The sequence below is a fragment of the Cervus canadensis genome, chromosome 10 (assembly GCF_019320065.1).
Source record: "Cervus canadensis isolate Bull #8, Minnesota chromosome 10, ASM1932006v1, whole genome shotgun sequence".
Lineage (NCBI taxonomy): Eukaryota > Metazoa > Chordata > Mammalia > Artiodactyla > Cervidae > Cervus > Cervus canadensis.
In genome coordinates this window covers 57861985-57881146 of record NC_057395.1, presented here as the reverse complement: position 1 = coordinate 57881146, position 19162 = coordinate 57861985, and the positions used below count along the sequence as shown (strand labels likewise).

Sequence of the window (19162 nt, the reverse complement as noted above, 5' to 3'; positions counted from 1 at the left end):
CTGGCCACAACTAGAAAAAGCCTGCATGCAGCAGGTCAAAAATAAATAATACATAAATTAATTCATTAATTAAAAAAAAACAGGGGTAGGAATGATCCATCCATTGAAAGCTGGGAGACAGATTTTGTTAATAAATAGTATAAGGATGCCTATCACAGTGCCTAGCACTCGTAGATTTAATGACCATTTGCTAAATGAACAAATGCCTCCCATGCCAACAGTGGATGGAGCACTCACAGTCCATCCAACCCTCTACATGGCCCCATGGAGCAGATATCATGATGTCACTTTATAAAGAGAAGAAAGGTTACACTATGAAGGCCTTGAAACAGGTTGGTGGTGGAGCCAGGATCTGAACCCTGTTCTGTTGGAGCCAAAGGTCAAGTTCTCAGCTGTGACATCAGCGTGTCCCAGAGATGCAAACACCCCAGCCTCCCTCCTGGGCTGCGCCGTGTGCTAGAGGTCAAGGTTCCCCAACACAGGGTGGAGGCTGACATGAGCTTAGAGGCCCCCTTCGCTCAGGGCCACACCTCAAAGAGCCACCCAGGGGTGGGGAAGGAGACAGCTCTCTCCCAGACTCCTCTTCACCTCCCTGGTGTTCCTTGAAACATCAACTATGTGACCCTGGTCACTGGGAAGAATGAGGAATGGACTCTGAACTGGGTCCATCCCCTGGCTTCCTCTTAGATTGTTGTTCAGTCGCTAAGTCAATGTCCGACTCTTTGTGACCCCATGGTCTGCAGCACGCCAAGCTCCCCTGTCCTTCACTATCTTTTGGCATTTGCTAAGATTCATGTCCATTGAGTCGGTGATGCTGTCTAACCATCTCATCCTCTGTCGCCCCCTTCTTTTTTTGCTTTCAATCTTTCCCAGCATCAGGGTCTTTTCCAACGAGTCGGCTCTTCACCTCAAGTAGCCAAAGTATTGGAGCTTCAGTATCAGTCCTTCCAATGAGTATTCAGGGTTGATTTCCTTTAGGAGTGACTGTTTTGATCTCTTTCCTGTCTAAGCGACTCTCAAGAGTCTTCTCCAGCACCGTGGTTCGAAAGCATCAATTCTTCAGCACTCAGCCTTCTTTATGGTCCAACTCTCACACTGGTACATGATTACTAGAAAAACCGAACTATATGGATCTTTGTCATCAAAGTGATGTCTCTGCTTTTTAATACGCTGTCTAGGTTTGTTATAGCTTTTCTTCCTGTTAGGGTGGGAGGTTATGAAAACATGACCTAGTGATGTGCTGTCCTTGCTGTTTCACAAAAAAAGTGGTTTGGGGGCAACGTACTGTGGACATCTTTCCTTGTCAATGAAATGCATGTTGATCTCATCTCTTGTGGCCGCTGAGGGGTCTTGCATCTGCAAATCCCTTTGCCTTGTCCTCTTCCGTCCCAGGTTTGAACAAACAACTTGCTTATCCATTTAGTAGTTCAATCTACAATGATTCATGGAGCCCCCACTGTGTGCCAGGCACTGTGTTGGGCTGCTGCTGGGTATAGCGCCGAACAAGGTGGCAGCCGCCATGCATTGACCAGAGAGGGGGGTGCGCTCAGGGACGAGGGGGGACTGGTCAGTGGTGAGTCACATGTTTCAGTGGGGGCTGGGGGTCATGTTCTAGGTGTGACAGCAGACCCAGAGGATGTGGCAGGGCCAGAGTTCTGGGCTAAGAGGCCCACTGGGGCTGGTGTGTGGGGAGCAGATGGAGTGGGGACAGGGGAAGCCGAGAGGGGGTCCAGAAACAAGCCCCCACCCACCATGCCCTCCCCTGGACCCCCATAGTGCTCAGGGCGGCCTCTCTGGGCCCTGAATACACATTCTGCTCCTACAAATAATCAGCAACTCAGGTCAGGGATGGTCCCTTGCGCCCACTGTCCCCACACAGGCTAGAGCTCTCAGATGGGACCCAAAGCATGTTTCACCAAAACTCTGGCCCACAGGCAGGAGAGATCAGAGGCAGGACTGGTCACCAGCCCTCGGACTGCCCACCTGTGTAGGCAGCTAGATCCTGACCAGTATGCCACTTGTGGTAGGGTCGTACTTAAGCATGTCGTACTGAGCCCACCCAGCATTCACATGTTGAAACTTTTACCTTTTCACTGCATTTTACAGTGCATGAAAAAACCCTAGTCCAGTTAAAGGGATTTTCCAAAATTCATACCCCAAAGTTTGCTAAGTCTGTAATTCTGTAAGTAGTTTGAGCCTTTCCTTCTAGTCTTTTCTCTTCTTACCCATGCACCTATTTGATAGTTGGGATCATACTTTGGGGAGAAAAAAAGCACATTCACCAAGAAGGTGATTGCACATACAGCTGCCTCCCCACCCAGCACTGGGCATTTGGGCTGATGGTTCTATGGGGCACTCCCGTGGGCATTGTAGGATGTGTTAGCAGCATACTTGGCTGTTCCCAAAATGCATCCCCGACATGTTTGCAGACCTGGCCACGTGTACCCTGGGAGGCAAAATGTCCAGCATTTTGAGAGCCAGCAGTTATGTATACTCTCCTGAAAGTAAATCAGGCAACACGGAGACGATGTGATGCTTTGTTAAAGCAGGACAATTGGATGGGGGCCACGGCATGGAGTACCAACCAGCCATCTAAAAAATCCAGTCATCTATTTACAAATATCCCTGGCGCCCACATGTCCCGAGCCCAGCACAGCTCTGTGCCCGGGGGTGGAGGGGTGTTCCGACAGGAACAAGACAGGTCTAGGCTCTCATGAGGCCGACAGAAGGAAGGGCTGCCAAGTGACAGGCAGAACATGATACGGTGTGATTCCACAAGGGAGCAAAGAAAGTTAAAGCATATACCAACATATGTGGATATGTACATACATAAAGTTTATTTTTGTTTTAATATCCCCACAAAGGGCAGAGAAAGGTTATATTGGGGGAGAGGACGCGTGGGTTGGCTGGGAGAGGAATTCCTTTTCATTTTATGATGTTACAATATATGGGCTTCACTTAGCACTTGCAAGTATTTGTTTTATTTGTCTCTAAATGTCCAGGGCAAACCACACTGAATAGAGAGCCAAGCCAAACGTATTAGGCAGAGGGATTGAGCTGGGTGACATTCATCTAGGCAAAAGAGACACATCTTATTTTAACATAGGTCTGTATCTTTGGGAAAGCTGAAAAGGATTTATATTCTAGACAAGTGTTCATGCTCGTGCTCAGTCACACAGTGGGGTCCAACTCTTTGGACCCCAGAAACTGTAGCCTGCCAGGCTCTTCTGTCCATGGGATTTTTCAGGCCATTTCCTCCTCCAGAGGATCTTCCCGACCCAGGGATGAAACCTGTGTTTGCTGCATCGACAGGTGAATTCTTTACTACTGAGCCACCTGGGAAGCCCTAGACAAGAGTTACTAGGTTTAAAAAAAGAAGAAGAAAAAAAAAAAAACCTGAAGATTTGCCCAAGGATGGGGTTATCAGATTTTGCAAATAAAAGTACAAGATGCTTAGTTAAATTTGAATTTCAAATAAATGAATAATGTTTGCAATACATGGGACATACTTATGTTATGCAGTGATTTGCTGTTTATCTGAAATTCACATTGAACCAGGCATCTGTGTTTTATCTGCCAAGACATGCTCCTTTAGTCAAGATAGAAAGCCTTTCCCGGCATGTGATGGTGACTGACCCCGCCACAGACTGTAACAACCACAGTGGGAAGGCCTCCCACCCACCCAACAGGTAGGTAACAACTCTGCCAATTGCTGATTTCTTCATCCTTAGAAGAATTCATGGCTTGCCTGTCTATGGGGTATTCTGTTTCTACCTTTTGGCTTTTCTTTTATTTTTGTTTTCAAATTAATGTATAGGCTCCAATATTTTGGCCACCTGATGTGAAGAGCCAACTCATTGGAAAAGACCCTGATGCTGGGAAAGGTTGAGGGGAGGAGGAGAAGGGGGCAACAGAGGATGAGATGGTTGGATGGCATCACTGACTCAATGGACATGAATCTGAACAAATGACGGGAAATGGTGAAGGACAGGGAAGCCTGATGTGTTAACAGTCCATGGGGTTGCAAAGAGTCTAACATGACTGAGTGACTGAACAACAAAAATTGACCTTCTTTTGGTAAACAGGTCGGTTTTAATGTGTGTATGGGTTCTTCTCAGCATCACTTCTATCAGGATACAGGGCAGCGCCCACACCCCAAAGAATCCCCTTGTGCTACTTAATCTCAGTACGTCCAACCAGGGGTGAGTCTGCCCCCTCCAGGGGACAGCGGCAGTTTTTACAACTTGGAGCAAAGGATGCTACTGGCATGGAGTGGGTGGAGGCCAGAGATGCTGCTAAACATCCGACAGCACACAGGACATCTCCACTCCAAAAAACACACAGAAAATGCCAACAGTGCCAAGGAGGAGAAATGCCTGCTATCTTGTCACTCCCTTCCCTGACTCCCAGACTCCAGCAATGACTGACCTGTTTGCATCCCTACAGGTTTGCACTTTCTAGATATTTCATATACAGGCATGCCTAGTTTTCTGTGCCAGCTGATTTCAACCCATGTGTCTCTGAGATGCTCTCATGGTGCCATGAGTTTCACAGTCCATAGTGTGGATGCACGAAGTCTGGTGACGCGGTCAGCAGCTGAAGGACACGTGGGCTGTCTCCGGCGTAGGTCAGCACAAGCGTCATGAGACATTCAAGGACAGGTTTTGTGTAGACCTACATCTTCATTTCTGTGATGTGAAACAGAGGTGCAATCCTTCGTGTTGCCCATTCCCCACACTCTTTGCACACTCTCAGAGTCCATCAGGGCTGGCATCATCCTGCCTGCCATTTGGAGAGGCTGGGGAGACTACAGAGTGGTTCTGCTTCCTTGGCAGGGCTGGGTCCGCTGCTAACACTAACCAGGGGTGGCCAACTAAAGTCCATGGGCCAAATCCAGCCCTCTGCATCTTTTTGCAAATACAGTTTTGCTGGAATAAAGCCTTGCACATCCATGCACACTTTTACCATCTGCTTTAGCGCATATATTTACTGCTACTCTAATGACCAAGTTGAGGAACCTCACAGAGAGTGTCTGACCCACAAAACTAAAACATTTATCATCTGGCACTTTACAGAAAGAGTTTGCTGATCTCTGGACTAATTGACCCAGATCCATGTAATTCTAGACTTGTAAAGAAAACCATAAAATGTCCCCGTGAGATAAGACGCCTTTACTGTCTATTATCTGCCAAGGAAAGAGTTCCTGGAAGAGTGGGTTCTACCCATTGCTGGTTCACAGCAGATTATTGAGCACGTGCCTCGTGCCAGGCGCTGTGCAGAGCCCATTCTGCGTACGGCTCCTCTGGCAGGACTACTGACTACTGTGCTGGGCTGTGCTTAGTCGCTCAGTCGTGTCCGACTCCTTTCAATCCCACGGACTGTAGCCCGCCAGGCTTCTCTGTCCATGGGGATTCTCTGGGCAAGAATACTGGAGTGGGTTGCCATACCAGGGGATCTTCCCAACCCAGGGATTGAACCTGGGTCTCCAGCATTGCAGGCTGATTCTTTCCTGTCTGAGCCAACAGGGAACCCACTGACTACTAGCTACTCCATTTACAGATGAAGAAAGCTGACTGGAGGCTACAAACTTGACCACTGAGCCTTCGCTGAGTGCAAGTGGCTGGAAAAGCAGAAAGGAGATTGCCCAGGCATGGACACAGACCACCTCTGGGGCCTCCAGGAGTAGGAGGGATCCATGGAGGCTCGAAGGGGAGGTCCTTATAAGAGGTGGGCCAGGTGGGCAAGGGTGTGGATGTTGGACTCTGGGAAGTGCGTTGAGGACCAGGGATGAGCCGAGCATCAGGCCATGGCTGGCAGGTCCCAGTGGCCTGAGCAGAAATGGCACAACCAGCCCAGAAGAGCCCAGGAGCCGACGAGAAGCACAAGATGGGCCACCCAGGAGAGGATGGGGTGCAGCTCAACTGCAGACAGAGGGGGCATTTTGATTTTCTTGTGGCTTCTTTGTTTTCCGGGCCTACAGCTATTGGGTGCCCCTCAGAGTCCCAGAGCATAAGAATGCTCCTCCTTCACTGTGCAAAACACATTAATTCCAGCCACTTTTCTTGATGGACCAAGGCCTAAGTGACCAGTGAGAACACAGTTAATGTTTGTGACATCTCCTTGCCCCGATTTCCCAAAGCCACCCCAGCTGCCAGTGCCCACCAGCCCTGGAAGGACCCATCCCAGCCTCCCGGTCATCAAGGCCTCTTCCTCGGCTCTCTCGCTCTGGCTTCTGAACAAACAGGATGTGAAGCAATCGCAAGGGCGAAGGCACCTGGGAGCCAGCTGTGCCTCGGGTGGACTGCTCCCCGACCTCAGCTTGACGGGGCTTAGTCTCCTCAGCCTCCGTGGGCGATCAGCTCACTCCCGGGGCTGTCCCCAGCTGCTGCGGCAGGCGCCACACTTGCACGGCATATGCCCTCAATCCTTTAAGTGCCTCGCAATCCCATTTGATCCCATCTGGGATGATCAAGAATAGGGATATGTACTCTTGCGGCCCTGGAGAGAAGCCCGAGGCCCTCTCTGCACACAGAAGTCCAGCACGAGCCCGAGTCTGCCACCCGAAGGCAGAGGTGGGTGGGTGGGAAAAGAAGGGGCCCTTCTGGTCTTGGAGCTCCGGGAAGGTCAGGAAGCTGGAGGTCCCCTACGAGAGAGTATGAGAGGGGAACTGAGACCCTCAGATTATATTCTTGGGTCAGGGAGCCGGGGCTGATGAGTGCTGCCCTCCTGAGCCGTCAGTGATTTCTTAAGCAGACAAGGGAGAGGAGGAGGATCCTGTAAGTAAGGACAAGAGGCTGGAGCCCTTGTCCTGGGAACAAAGGAGTAGGTGCTTCTGTGTCTGCAAAGATGTAAGAGTCTCCAGTCCAAATCAGTATTCACTGCGCCGCTGTTTGGCAATGGGAGACAATATCAGGAATGCCATATGCAGGAACCCCCACTGAGCCGTCCTCAGGATGGGAGCAGAACCTCGTCTTGTTCAAGCTGGAGCAGTGTCTGCGATAGTCCCCTGGCCCATCAGAGCTCCACACAGATGTTTGTTGAGTGAATAAATATGTTTTCAATGTGGGCCAAAAAGCCCTTGACTGTAGGAAGCTGGTTCTGACCACCAGGTGCTGGGGCTCAGAGGGTTCATCATCACTCCCCAGGTTGGCATGCAGGTCCTGGGCTGACCATCGGGCCCCGTGGCCAGGCCCACGGTACTTTTAGGGACCCAGGAAAACATTCTAATGTCTCTTAAAATCAGAACACAAAACATGGAGTTTTAGGGCTGGAGACAATGTTTTCATTTTTAATACAGCTAGGGTTACATTCATCATTATACCCAGATGGTCATAAACCTAATTTTTAATATTTTTGAATGGAGGGAGGACCCCTGGCCATTTCAGTGACACTGGCTCCTCTAGTTAGTCCTGTGGGAAGCCCACTGTCTTCTGGGTCCTTTTTCAAACTCTTCTCAGGAAAGGGGATTTGGAGAGAACAGCCAGGCAGAAACCAAGACGCTTTAGGGTCCCAGGCTCTGTCCGGATGGCCAGCTGTGCACCCAGCAGGAGCCTGTTAATAACACACTGCCCACAGGTGTGGTCGCTGGTGACGTCATTCCGCCGAGAGCGTGCTGGCCCAGGGCTCAGCATTTTACACGAATTCACTCTTTTCTTCCTCCCAGTCATAATCACGCCAGAGGAACAAGGGACATGGCATCAGGAGGTTGGACTAAACTCCCAAGATCACATGAGGCCACCCCCTGGAGCACCAGGCTCCTGGGCCCTGGAGTCAAGGCAGGAGCCGCAGGCCTGACCCCCTTCTGCTCCTGCGTGAGACCCCGTGGTCCGGGCAGGCAGTGAGGGCTCAGGTCTCAGCAGCACCGCCTGGACAGCCCCCTTGCCAGCTGGCAGGCCCTCCACTCTAGTGCCAGGGTTCCCTCCGCTCAGGGGGCCTCCTCCCCCGTCTCCCACCACCCCTGGCGGGGTGGGAGGGGGTGCCCAGCCTGTGTGGCTGGGGCGGGGGAGGGGCTTCCTGTCCTCGTCTGTGCATGGAGGGACAGCAGACACCAGCCCTCCTTCCCGCAGCATCCCATCCTCGGAGACGAGATGAGGCTCCCCACTTGGTTCCTGATGAGCCCCAGGTGCCCAGAGGGGTTTATGGGCTTCTCCCGCAAGGACATGCTGGCTGGCGGAGGCCCCAGCTGTGCACACTCTCCGACAGGAGGGCCGCAGCTGGAGGAAGAGGAAACAGATACATGCTTCCTGGGTGGTCTCAGGCAGCATTTAGAGACCCAGGCTCACCTCACCTCGCACCAAATATCAGGAAAGGAGGTCTGTAACCCCTGTACTTCACAAGGATGAAAGTGAGCTCACTGTAAGACGCTGCAAGCCTAGCTCAGGGCCCCGTTCCCTCTCCTCCCAGATGGGGCACTGGGAGCTGGGCCCGGGTGCCACGGCCCTGGAACTCGTCCTCTCCAGGTGCTGTCCAAGGCAGCTTCCCTCACTGAGTTCATGTTATGGCTAGCAGGTGGTCCCAGGGCAGGGACCAGGCTGTCTCCACAGGCCACACAGGGCTGGCACACAAGTATTTGCCCACTAATCTGCCCATCACATGGACCCCAGCATCCACGGACTCCCCAGCAGGCCCTGCTGGTCTTTTTTCACCTGTGTAGGCATCCAACATGAAAAGGTTTGAACTCACGTTTAGACGTGGCCAGCCTGAGCACCATCTTATAAACAGTGTACCCCAAAACACGGGGCATGACTTCACCAGAATCTTATCATTGGGCCAGATCCCAAGTTACTGAGGAGCTTGTGAGAAAAGGCAGATTCCTGGGCCCATCTTCAGGGACTCGCCGTCAGAGGGTCTGGGGGGTGGAGCCTGGGAATCTGTACGTTCAATATGCCTGCCACCCTGGGGATTCTGATGCAGAAGGAACCCCGTGGAGGAAAAGTTTCCCAGCCAGGAGCCTGTGGTCTCAGAAATGCTGGGCTCTCTCACTTCTTATCTCATCCCCCCTTCAAAGAATCAAAAACTCACATGTCCAGCTGGCCACTGAATACTCTGCCCCTCCCAGATGGTGTGGGTGGGTGGGCCTTCCTTGACTCGGGCAACTGGACCAAATTTGCTGCCTCAGCAAGCACAGCACCGGGACAAGTCAGGTCCCAGGGCGGCAGCATCCATGCCCGGCCCCAGGGCCCCATTAGGAGGGGAGGAGGGGAGGCAGCAAGTCAGGGGCCTGGCATCGGACCCTTACCCTAACTCTAGGCATCATCTTGTGGCCACTAGGCTACACTCCTCCTGCATGGAGGCAGCTGATGGAATATGGAGACTCAACACCCCTCAGGGGCCTCAATTCCCTCATCTGTCCCATGGAGATGCTAATAATAGCATCCACCCAACTGGGAATGGTGAGGATTATAGGAGACAATGGCAGAAAGCACTTACTTTGTGCTTAGCTGCTACCACATGTTAAGCAATTAAGCTTTTCACTCGCATGAGCTCATCTAATCCTTCACAACCACCCTGAGAGGTGGAAGCTATTATTAACCCCATTTTCCAGATGAGGGACATTAAGTGACTCACCCTGGGTCATGTGGCTAGAAACAGCAGAGCTGGGACTCAAACCCGGGGAGTTTAGCCAGCTCCTGAGCCCAGGCTCTAACCATCAGGCCGTGACACCTCAATAAATGCCGAGCCTCGGCAAAAGGTGGGGGACAAAGACCCTGGGTGTGGGGGAGAAAGGGGTTGGCAGGCTTGATACTGGGTTGAGTGTCACTTAAGAGAAAAACCAAACCTAAGCTATCCCGAGCCAGAAGGGTAGGCAGGACAGAGGAGCACCAGACCCACTGAGGTCAAGTTAGCAGGTCAAACCCATATCCGTAAGTTCAGGGAAAAGGTCACTCTGAAGAGAGCAATCAAGTCTCCCTCAGCCTCATGGGTGCCCCATCCCCAATATGTTCCACAGGGACTTTTAAGGACAAAGAAGAGCTGAATGAACCTATTGCCAAATAAGTTTGGAATTCATCTATGCTATTGACCCCATCAGGAGACTCACAATGGACATCGGCAAAATAAAGGCTCTGAGAAGTCCTGCAGTGAAACCTGCTTAGTTCATCCAGCCTAGCCTTTCTTGCACGTAACTGATCATGATTCTTCACAGAACACAGTTTGAGAAATTCTGGTCGGGGCAAACTCCTTCTGTAAACAGCATTTCTGAAAATAATATTTTCAGCTTTCTGAGCCATAGTGTCCCTGTCACAACTACTCAAATCTGTTGTTATAGCATACAAGCAGGCTCAGGTGATGCATAAACCAGTTAGTGTGCCTGTGGAACACTAAAACTTTATTTATGGACACCAAAATGTAAATCTCATATAATCTTAGGTGTCACAATATAGTCTTCTTTTTAAAATTTTTCTCAGCCATTTAAAAATTTGAAAACTATTCTTAGCTCACAGGCACCCCAGAACAGGCTGGAGGCTGAATTTGGTCCACCGTGCATAATTTGCCAATTAGGTATAGAACAATAGGAAACTACAGTACCTTCTAGGACCCCACTAAAAAGTGTTAGGGGCACAGAAAGTGGAAGGTTTGGTGGGGGAGGGAAGCTTGGGGGAAACTGTCAGTAGGAAGACTAGACTGGAGAGAAGACAAGTGTGGCCCTAAACTCTGTGACTGTTCCCATATAGCACATGACCATAGACAGATAATTCTGGAGAAAAAAATTACAAAATGTATCTACGCTGCCTAAATCTACTTGACAAAACCCAGCATTAACCACAGTACAAGGGAAAACTAAAAACTGGAACAATATTTACAGCTCAGATCACAAAAATGTCCCTAAAATGTAAAGCAGAAAATGCTCAACACCCTCTGCAAGCAATGGACAGAGGAGACGGACAAGGAAGAAACAGCAAATTTAGAGGAAGGGCTCAGCCTCGCATAGAGGAGAGAAAAGCAAAGCAAAACTATGAGATCTCATGTGTCATCTATCGGATTAGCCAAGACAGATAAGTTTGAGAGCTGGTGAAGAATACGCCTACGGTGCATGTTTGATCCCTGGGTCGGGAAGATCCCCTGGAGGAGGATATACCACACCAGTATTCTTGCCCGGAAAATTCCAACGGCAGAGGAGCCTGGCAGGCTACAGTCCATGGGGCCACACAGAGTTGGATACGACTGAATGACTGAGCATCTTCGTTCCAACAAAGATGGGGCACCAGTGCCCTCGTGCAAATGGAATGACCTCTCAGGAGGGTAAATTGACAATACTGATCAAAACTACAGGCAGACAATGTCACGTTTAGGAACTGTTCCTAGAGTTACACTCACTCAAGGGTCTAAGGACATATGCACTGCAGCCCTGTCTGTAAGAGTGAAAGACGGGAAACTCTAGACATTCATCACAGGGGGACTGGATGAGTCACTTTTGGTGGTAGTAACAACTTCTAGGGCCTGTGTATTACAAGCTGAGTCCTCTTCTCAGCCCTCACTACTCAAAGCACAGTCTGGGGACTAGCAGCCTCTACATCGCTTTGGGGGGGAGGGTGCATTTGGACCACAGCCTTCTCTTTGCCCCAGACCTGCTGAATCAGAATCTGCATTTTCACAGGAAGCCCAGGGGATTCCTATGTACCTTAGGACATGATTTTTAAAACTCTTCTGTATTAACTCACTCAACCTCAGAACAACCCAGTGGCCCAGGCCCTTTCATTACCTGAGTGTTGGAGATGAGGAACGGAGGCTCTGGGACATTAGGGAAATTGTCCACAGTCACACAGTGAGAGAGAAGTAGGGCTACATTCACTCCACGTGCACACAAACACACAACAGCCTTTAAAGAACAGGAAGCTCTTTAATGGTGGAAAAAGACCAGCCTCCGAGATACACTGTCAGGTGAAAAAAGCAAGGTGAAGGACACTGTATAGACTATGCCAGTATTTGGGGGGGAGGGGTGGGGAGGAAAAAGCAGACTCTATACATTTAATGGCTTAGATACCCAGAAGGCATCCTTGAAAAGAAATGAAAGTAGCTCAGTCATGTCCAACTCCTTGCAACCCCATGGACTATACAGTCCATGGAAATCTCCAGGCCAGAATACTGGAGTGGGTAGTCTTTCCCTTCTCCAGGTGATCTTCCCAACCCAGGGATCGAACCCAGGTCTCCCGCATTGCAGCTGAGTCACAAGGGAAGTACCCAATAACTCGGACATAGCTGCTTCTGGGAGGCGGAACACAGCAATTGGAGGAAGGACGTCAGAGGGAAACTATTCAGTGTTGCACACATCTGGAACTTAAACTTTGAGCCTGGAACATGCATTGTTAATACCTGTACTAAAATATGGGCATCCCTAGTGTCTCAGATGGTAAAGAATCCTCCTGCAATGCTGAAGACCCAGGTTCGATCCCTGGGTCGGGAAGATCGCCTAGAAAAGGGCATGGCAACCCACTCTAGTATTCTCGTCTGGAGAATCCCATGGACAGAGGAGCCTGCTGGGTTACAGTCCATGGGGGTCACAGAAGAGTCAGACACAGCTGAGTAACTAACACAACATAACATACTGAAATATAAATTTTTTTAAACTGGTGTAAGGAAGACGTCACACATCCTAAAACCACCCCCACTTCATAAGAAATAGACTTTGCAGAAGGAGAAATTGGCACAGCCGGACCCTACTGTTCCACTTGCCTCCCTGTCTGCCCTTCTCAGAAAACATGGCCATGGCATGTGGGAGAGGTGCTGGGGGAGGGCAAACAGTAGGTTCTCCAAGTATTCAGGATTCGGCACTACATTCAGTCTCTTGGAAGGGGGTTCAGGCCTCACACCAGTGCAGTGTCCTTCACTGGGGTGATTTTGCCCTGCAGGGGACATCTGACAATGTCTGGAGACATTTTTCATGTCACAAGTGGGAGAGGCTACTGGCTTCTAGTGGGGAGAGGCCAGGGATACCATGAAACATCCTACACAGCCTAGGATATCCCAGGACGTCCTGTGTCCTGAGTTTGAGGGTCCTGCATCAACACAGCTCAGATGTTGCATGTGCGAGCATCACTAGGGGCTCAGCTGAAGTGCAGGTTCAGATAGGGCAGGCCTGGGATGGACCAGAGAGTGCGTTTCTAATGGCGGGGCGGTGGGGGGGCAACCTGTGCTGCTCTGGAGCCACACTTGGAGCAGTGAGGCCTTACCCAACCCAGCTTTGGCCAACAGTATAAATGCCATATGAAAAAGGGGTAGGGACTGCTTTTATTTGTATTAGAAGGCTGGACAGGAAGTGCTGATGAGGGAGGGAGCAGAGGAAACTTGGTCCTAATAGACATGAGTTGAGATCCCCCCGGGATCTACAGTTGCGGGCTGCATCGGCATGAGCTGGGGTGCTGGCCAGGGACTTACCGTCCAGAGTCTCTACCGACAACTGCAGGCCCAGGTTGTGCCGCGGGTTGACCACCCAGTGGTTGCTGGTGGCCGTGATGTCAAAAACGAGCCAGCCCTCCTCTGAGGCCCAGAGGGTGCGGCTGTCGAGCAGGAACAGGTCGGACTCCCTGCAAGAGAGGAGAGAGACGCAGGCTCCAGGTCAGCAGGTCGTGGCTCGGTCGCCCCCATCAGCCAGTCAGCCACTGGTGCATGGGAGGACTTTGTGAGTGGGGGAGCTGGCAGGAGGTCCGCCAGTCCCTCCCCCGACAAAGTGCGTTCATCCGACCAAGATCCAGCCATGGAGACCCCTGATGGGAGACAGAGTGCAGAACGGGGGTAAAGAGACACACAGGAGACAAGCAGCTGCTACGAGACAGACGTGCCCTTCAGATTTGTTGAGGGTGACAGAGGATGAGACAGTTGGATGGCATCACTGACTCAACGGACATGGGTTTGAGCAAGCTCCGGGGGACGGTGAAAGACAGGGAAGCCTGGTGTGCTACAATCCATGGGATCGCAGAGAATCAGACACGCCTGAGTGAATGAACAACAACGACTATGTTGAGGGGATACCAGTGGGACAGAGCACAGCAAGGCAGGAATCTCACCATCTCCATGATGCTAGAAGTCTCAGGGGAACAGAAGTTCACCCTTGTTCACTTATTCACCACCTGCCAGGCACTGTCCCAAGGGCTCTACACATGTTGTCTCGTTCAGTTCTTACAACACTAAATTGTGGGGGTATTACCATCTCTGATGGATCCATGATAAAACCATGACTTGCCCAAGGTCACTTAGCCAGGAAGATGCTAGACTAGGGGCTTCAGCCCTGGCAGCTGAGCACCAGTGCAGAGATGCTCCTCATTTCCACACCATATAATTTCTTCATGAGGCCACCAAGCATTAGGAAGTGGACCCCCAGACTAACATCATTAGTAGAGGGAGTACTTTAATTCTCTTCCTCAGACTTGTAGTAGCAAAATGGTTAAAACCACAATTGACCTCGTACAGATGGAGGGAGAATGGATGAAGATGGATGGTGGATTGGATAGATGGAAGATGGATGAAAGGATGGATGATGGTGAATGATGGATAAATAGAAGAAAGATGGATGGATGGATGAATGCATTTTTACATTCCTAGATAGTAGAATTCTAGTATATAAGATATCATAATGTCCCTTTTGCAACTTTCAATTATAAGAATTCAAAACAAATATTTTGAGTCCTTTGACAGTCAGTTAGTACATCTGAGCCCCTATACTGTACCAGGCAGTGGGTACAGTGATGAACAGCATCCAACCAGTTCCTGCTCCAAGGTATTGACAATCTTTTTCACACTGGGGGGAATCTAATTTTCCTGGGAAATTACATGGCTCAGTTGGTAAAGAATCTGCCTGCAATGGAGGAGACCCAGGTTCAATCCCTGGGTCAGAAAGATCCCTTGAAGAAGGAAATGGCAACCCACTCCAGTATTCTTGCCTGGGAAATGCCATGGACAGAGGAGCCTGGCAGGCTACCATCCACAGGGCTGCAAGGAACCAGACACGACTGAGCAACTAAACCACCACCACCATGCATGTGATTGAGACCCGACTTGCGAGCTCATGGACAAGAAGCAGAGCCACAAGACAAGACGGTGCCTTGTCTCTTAGCCAGCCAAACCACAGTCTCTTGTGACTGTAGGACACTCACTGCCTCTGTAATACAGAGAGATCAGAGGAGCAAGGAAGACTTTTTACAGCCACAGAACATTTTGAGGATGCTGTTCAACTTTCACAGCCAAACTGAATTAAGATAAGGAGACAGTCTTCTGTGACCCATTTACTTCTATTTTTTTCCCGGGGGCCCTTTCAGATGTACCTTCAAAACTGACTTGGAGAAGGATGTTCACACAGATTCCAAATGAGAATTTCCACTGTCTTCATCTCCAATTTGCCTTGATGGCTTTCCTAGCTATGGAGAGTTATCAAGACTGTCAACGAACCAGCTCACTGCTCTCAACAATTAACAGATGAGAGAAGAAACACACTCCGAAACAACCCCCTCACTCGCTCAGGCTCCCAGGGCCCCAGCAGGAAACCTCCACACCGCAGCACAGAAGTCATCAACCTGGGTGGCGACTTTGCCAGAAAATTGTTATTTGCAGGAAAATGTGACCAGATATCCGGATAGGCCCTGATGGGCAGTAAAACAATGAATAGTAACTCAGGGAACAGATTCAGACCTCTGGAGAGAGAACGCTTTGCCAAACGATACTAAACGTTCTCTTATTACAGCCGGGACACTGAGGGCCAGATGTTACAGGCGAGTGTTGACTCATTGTGAATCAACGTGCATGCGAGCGCAGTCTCCCTCCCCTGAGTCCTGGTTCGCCTTGTGTTCCAGCCTTGCTGGGAAGAGCCAAGCCTTCATGGAAGGCATTGGGACAGGACAGCCCTGTCGAGGCGGGAGAGTGGGGTGCTCACACAGGCTCCGCTTTGAGACAGAGGGCTCAGTCCCAGGTTGGCCCCATGAACGGGACAAGCAAGAAATCACTCAGCATCCATGTCCAGACAGATGGCTGGGAAAGTGCGAATTTCTCGACACCACCTGGAGCATCTTATTAGAACACAATGGCTCTTCCACCAGGAGGAAGGAACAAGCCCTTTGTGACATGTGTATTCACCATGAACACACCGACCCCCCTGACTCAGCCCAGGTGAGAGCAGAACTTGGACAGTCAGGGTGGGGACCCTGTGTGTGCCAAGTCACCTCAGTCCTGTCTGACACTTTGCAACCCCGTGGACAGTGGCCCATCAGGCTCCTCTGTCCATGGAAGTCTCTAGGCAAGAATACTGGAGTGGGTTGCCATGCCCTTCTCCAGGAGATCTTCCCAACCCAAGGGCTGAACTCATGTCTTTAACAGCTCCTCAACTGGCAGGCGGATTCTTTGCCACTAATGCCACCTGGACTTCAGGGAACCTAAATGCCCTCTCTCCCCTTTGTCACTGCTGAGAATCTAGGTGCGTTCTGTGCACCAGCTCCCTGATCTCCAACAATCAGGTTATTGTTCCCATTTTATACCCGAGTAGAGTGAGGTTTAGTGAGGGGAGGCCAAAAGTCCACATTGATTAACCTTATAAGTGAGAGAACCAGGACACAGTGCTGGAAGCGTGACCTGAGGACTTGGGCACTTAAGCCTCGTCACCTCCTTAACTCACCCTCTCACCAAGGGGCAAGAGATCAGGAGGTTGTTCAGTTCTGCACGATGCATGTTATTGTCACAACATTGTGGGGAGCAGAGAAAATATTACAGAAGGGGCGTGGGATGAAGTCCAGGCAGCAGGGAATGCAGGAAGCAAGTAGGGCAAGCCAGCTGATTGCAGAGACTCAGTTTCCTCCTCTGTAAAATGGCCAGAATGCCCTCTCCTGCAGCAGGTGAGGGAGCTGAGGGAAGACTACTCTAAGGACAAACTCCCAAGGCTCTTGGAGCATTGCTATAGTTACTCCAAGTCATGCCAGTGTTGGTGCACAGTCCCTGCTAGACAGCAAGAAATTCTAGGATGGGGACTTTATCCTGGTCCCAGTCCTTATGTGATTTCCTAAGATCCCCAGAACAATAGACCACATATCCACTCAAACAACGTTCACCTTTGACACCAACATTCATCAAAGTGTATCAGGATGTTCACAGTCGTGCATTGTCTGCAAACATGCCATCAACAATTCCTCCTCTCCCTCCCCATGTGCAGCGCTCTCGTAAATTGGGAAGTCTGCTCACACCTCTCACATCTGCAGTGACCATCTGACTCGCTGTGGACCAGTGGGAAGGAGGCCCTGCCATGTCCAGGGCAAGAACGCAACAGGCTTCTCGGATCTGCTCTGCTGCCCACTGGACTGGCAACCCTGACTCCTCTATTGGGGAGAGAGAAGGCACAGAAGGGGAACAGGGCAGAGGCTGTGGAGCGGGAGCGTCTACGAAGGGAGAAAGAGAGAAACCAAACCTGCCCTCACGGGAGCTGCATCTAGGGCATTCCGGCCCCAGCCAAGCTCCCAGCTTCACTGGGGACTGCAACAGACACTACCAAGAGTAGAAAAACTGCCCGGCTGAGCCCTGCCCAAATTCCTGAGCAATTAAACGATTGTTGTTCTAGCCACTGCGTTGTGGGTGGCTTGTTCACCACAGAGATAGAACCCAAACAACAGTCACACTGTTCAGAACAGAAAAACGGACAACCAACCATCTACTGAGAGGGACAGACATGTGAAAACAGAGAGCACATCCGAGCTCTTCACAGCTCCATCAAAGGATGTACTTGTTGACAAGGGGGATATAAGGTATTAAGTAAGAAGGTGTCATAAACAGGATGTGTAATTTGCAAATTTCTGGGAAAATATAATATGCTAACATTGGTTAAGAAAAAAAGAAATAGAAAATTTGAGTCAAGTTACTCAATATGTACTAGTGAATTGAAATAGGAGTAAAACACCTTCCCCAATCCACATCCAGATGGTTTGATATGTATTTTTACCAAGTTCACCAAATTATTAAAAGAGAAAATTGCTTCGTATACAAACTGGTCAAGAAAACCCAACAGGCAAATTGAGAAGCTGTATTGTAAAGCTAGCCTGATTCCAAAGATGGAGAAGGCCAATTTGAACAGACATGTCTTTAAAGATACACAAATGGCCAGTAAAGACACAAACAGAGGGTCAACCTCATTAGCCACTGCTGTTTGCTGTTTAGTCGCTAAGTCCTATCCAGCTCTTTGCAACCCCATGGGCTGTAGCCCGCCAGGTTCCTCTGTCCAAGAATTCTCCAGGCAAGACACTGGAGTGGGTTGTCATTTCCTACTCCAGGGAATCTTCCTGACCCAGGGATCGAACTAGCGTCACCTGTGTCTCCTGCATTGGCAGGCGAATTTTTTACTACTGAACCACCGGGAAAGCCCCTTAAACAGCACATCTCTGAATATACTAAAAACTAATGAATAATACGTTTTACAAGGTTGACTGGATGACAGTATGTGAATTATATCTCAGTGAAGCCATATTTTAAAAAGTGAATAAAGCCAAGCTAAGTTCAAAATATAGAGCACAATGTCATGGTGCTAACAACTTTTTCTAAGCTGACACACCTATATGTAGGGAACCTAAACACAAATTCTCCAGAGCTGCAGCAACAGTTCCTTCTGAAGGGTGTTTCTCTCCTCTACACACACATCAACATTGGCTCAAGTCAGCAAGCACCATCTGTTTCTGAAAGAAGTGAGACAGTACGAGTTTGCATATTTCCATGTTTTACTGGGTCAGTGGAGCAAACCCCGGCACGGTGGCTGGCCTGGCTTCACCTCCTCTTTGGGGTGGGGACAGTTCTGCCCACTCCTCCAGGCTCACAGAGGCAGCCGGGCTGGGGAACAAACTTAACCTTCCAATGAAAGAAACATCAGGAGACCCCAAAAGCAGACTTCTCCCTTCCCGAAACCCAGGCTCCCCCAAATCCTTGCTCTGTGTGAGGCACAAACCACCAGTGATCCCAATTCTGTGGTGGGGAGGGGTGTCAATATTTAACCACTGGCCTGGGGACAGCATGGACTTCCCTGATGGCTCAGATGGCAAAGAGTCTGGTTGTCATACAGGAGATCTGAGTTCGATTCCTGGGTCAGGAAGATCCCCTGGAGAAGAGAATGGCAATCCACTCCAGTTTTCTTGCCTGGAGAATTCCATGGACAGAGGAGCCTGGCAGGCTATGGTCCTTGGGGTCATAAAGAGTCTGAAACGACTGC

General features: G+C 50.1%; 1 protein-coding gene across 1 annotated transcript in view; it reads right to left on the bottom strand.

Annotated features, from left to right (window-relative positions):
* The window catches only part of BMP7 (bone morphogenetic protein 7), an 85380-nt gene that overhangs the window by 14359 nt on the left and 51859 nt on the right, over positions 1 to 19162 (bottom strand). Inside the window, exon 3 of the mRNA XM_043480157.1 lies at positions 13375 to 13523. Within this exon, the coding sequence (XP_043336092.1) occupies positions 13375 to 13523 (149 nt within the window). The remainder of the gene's footprint in view (positions 1 to 13374; positions 13524 to 19162) is intronic.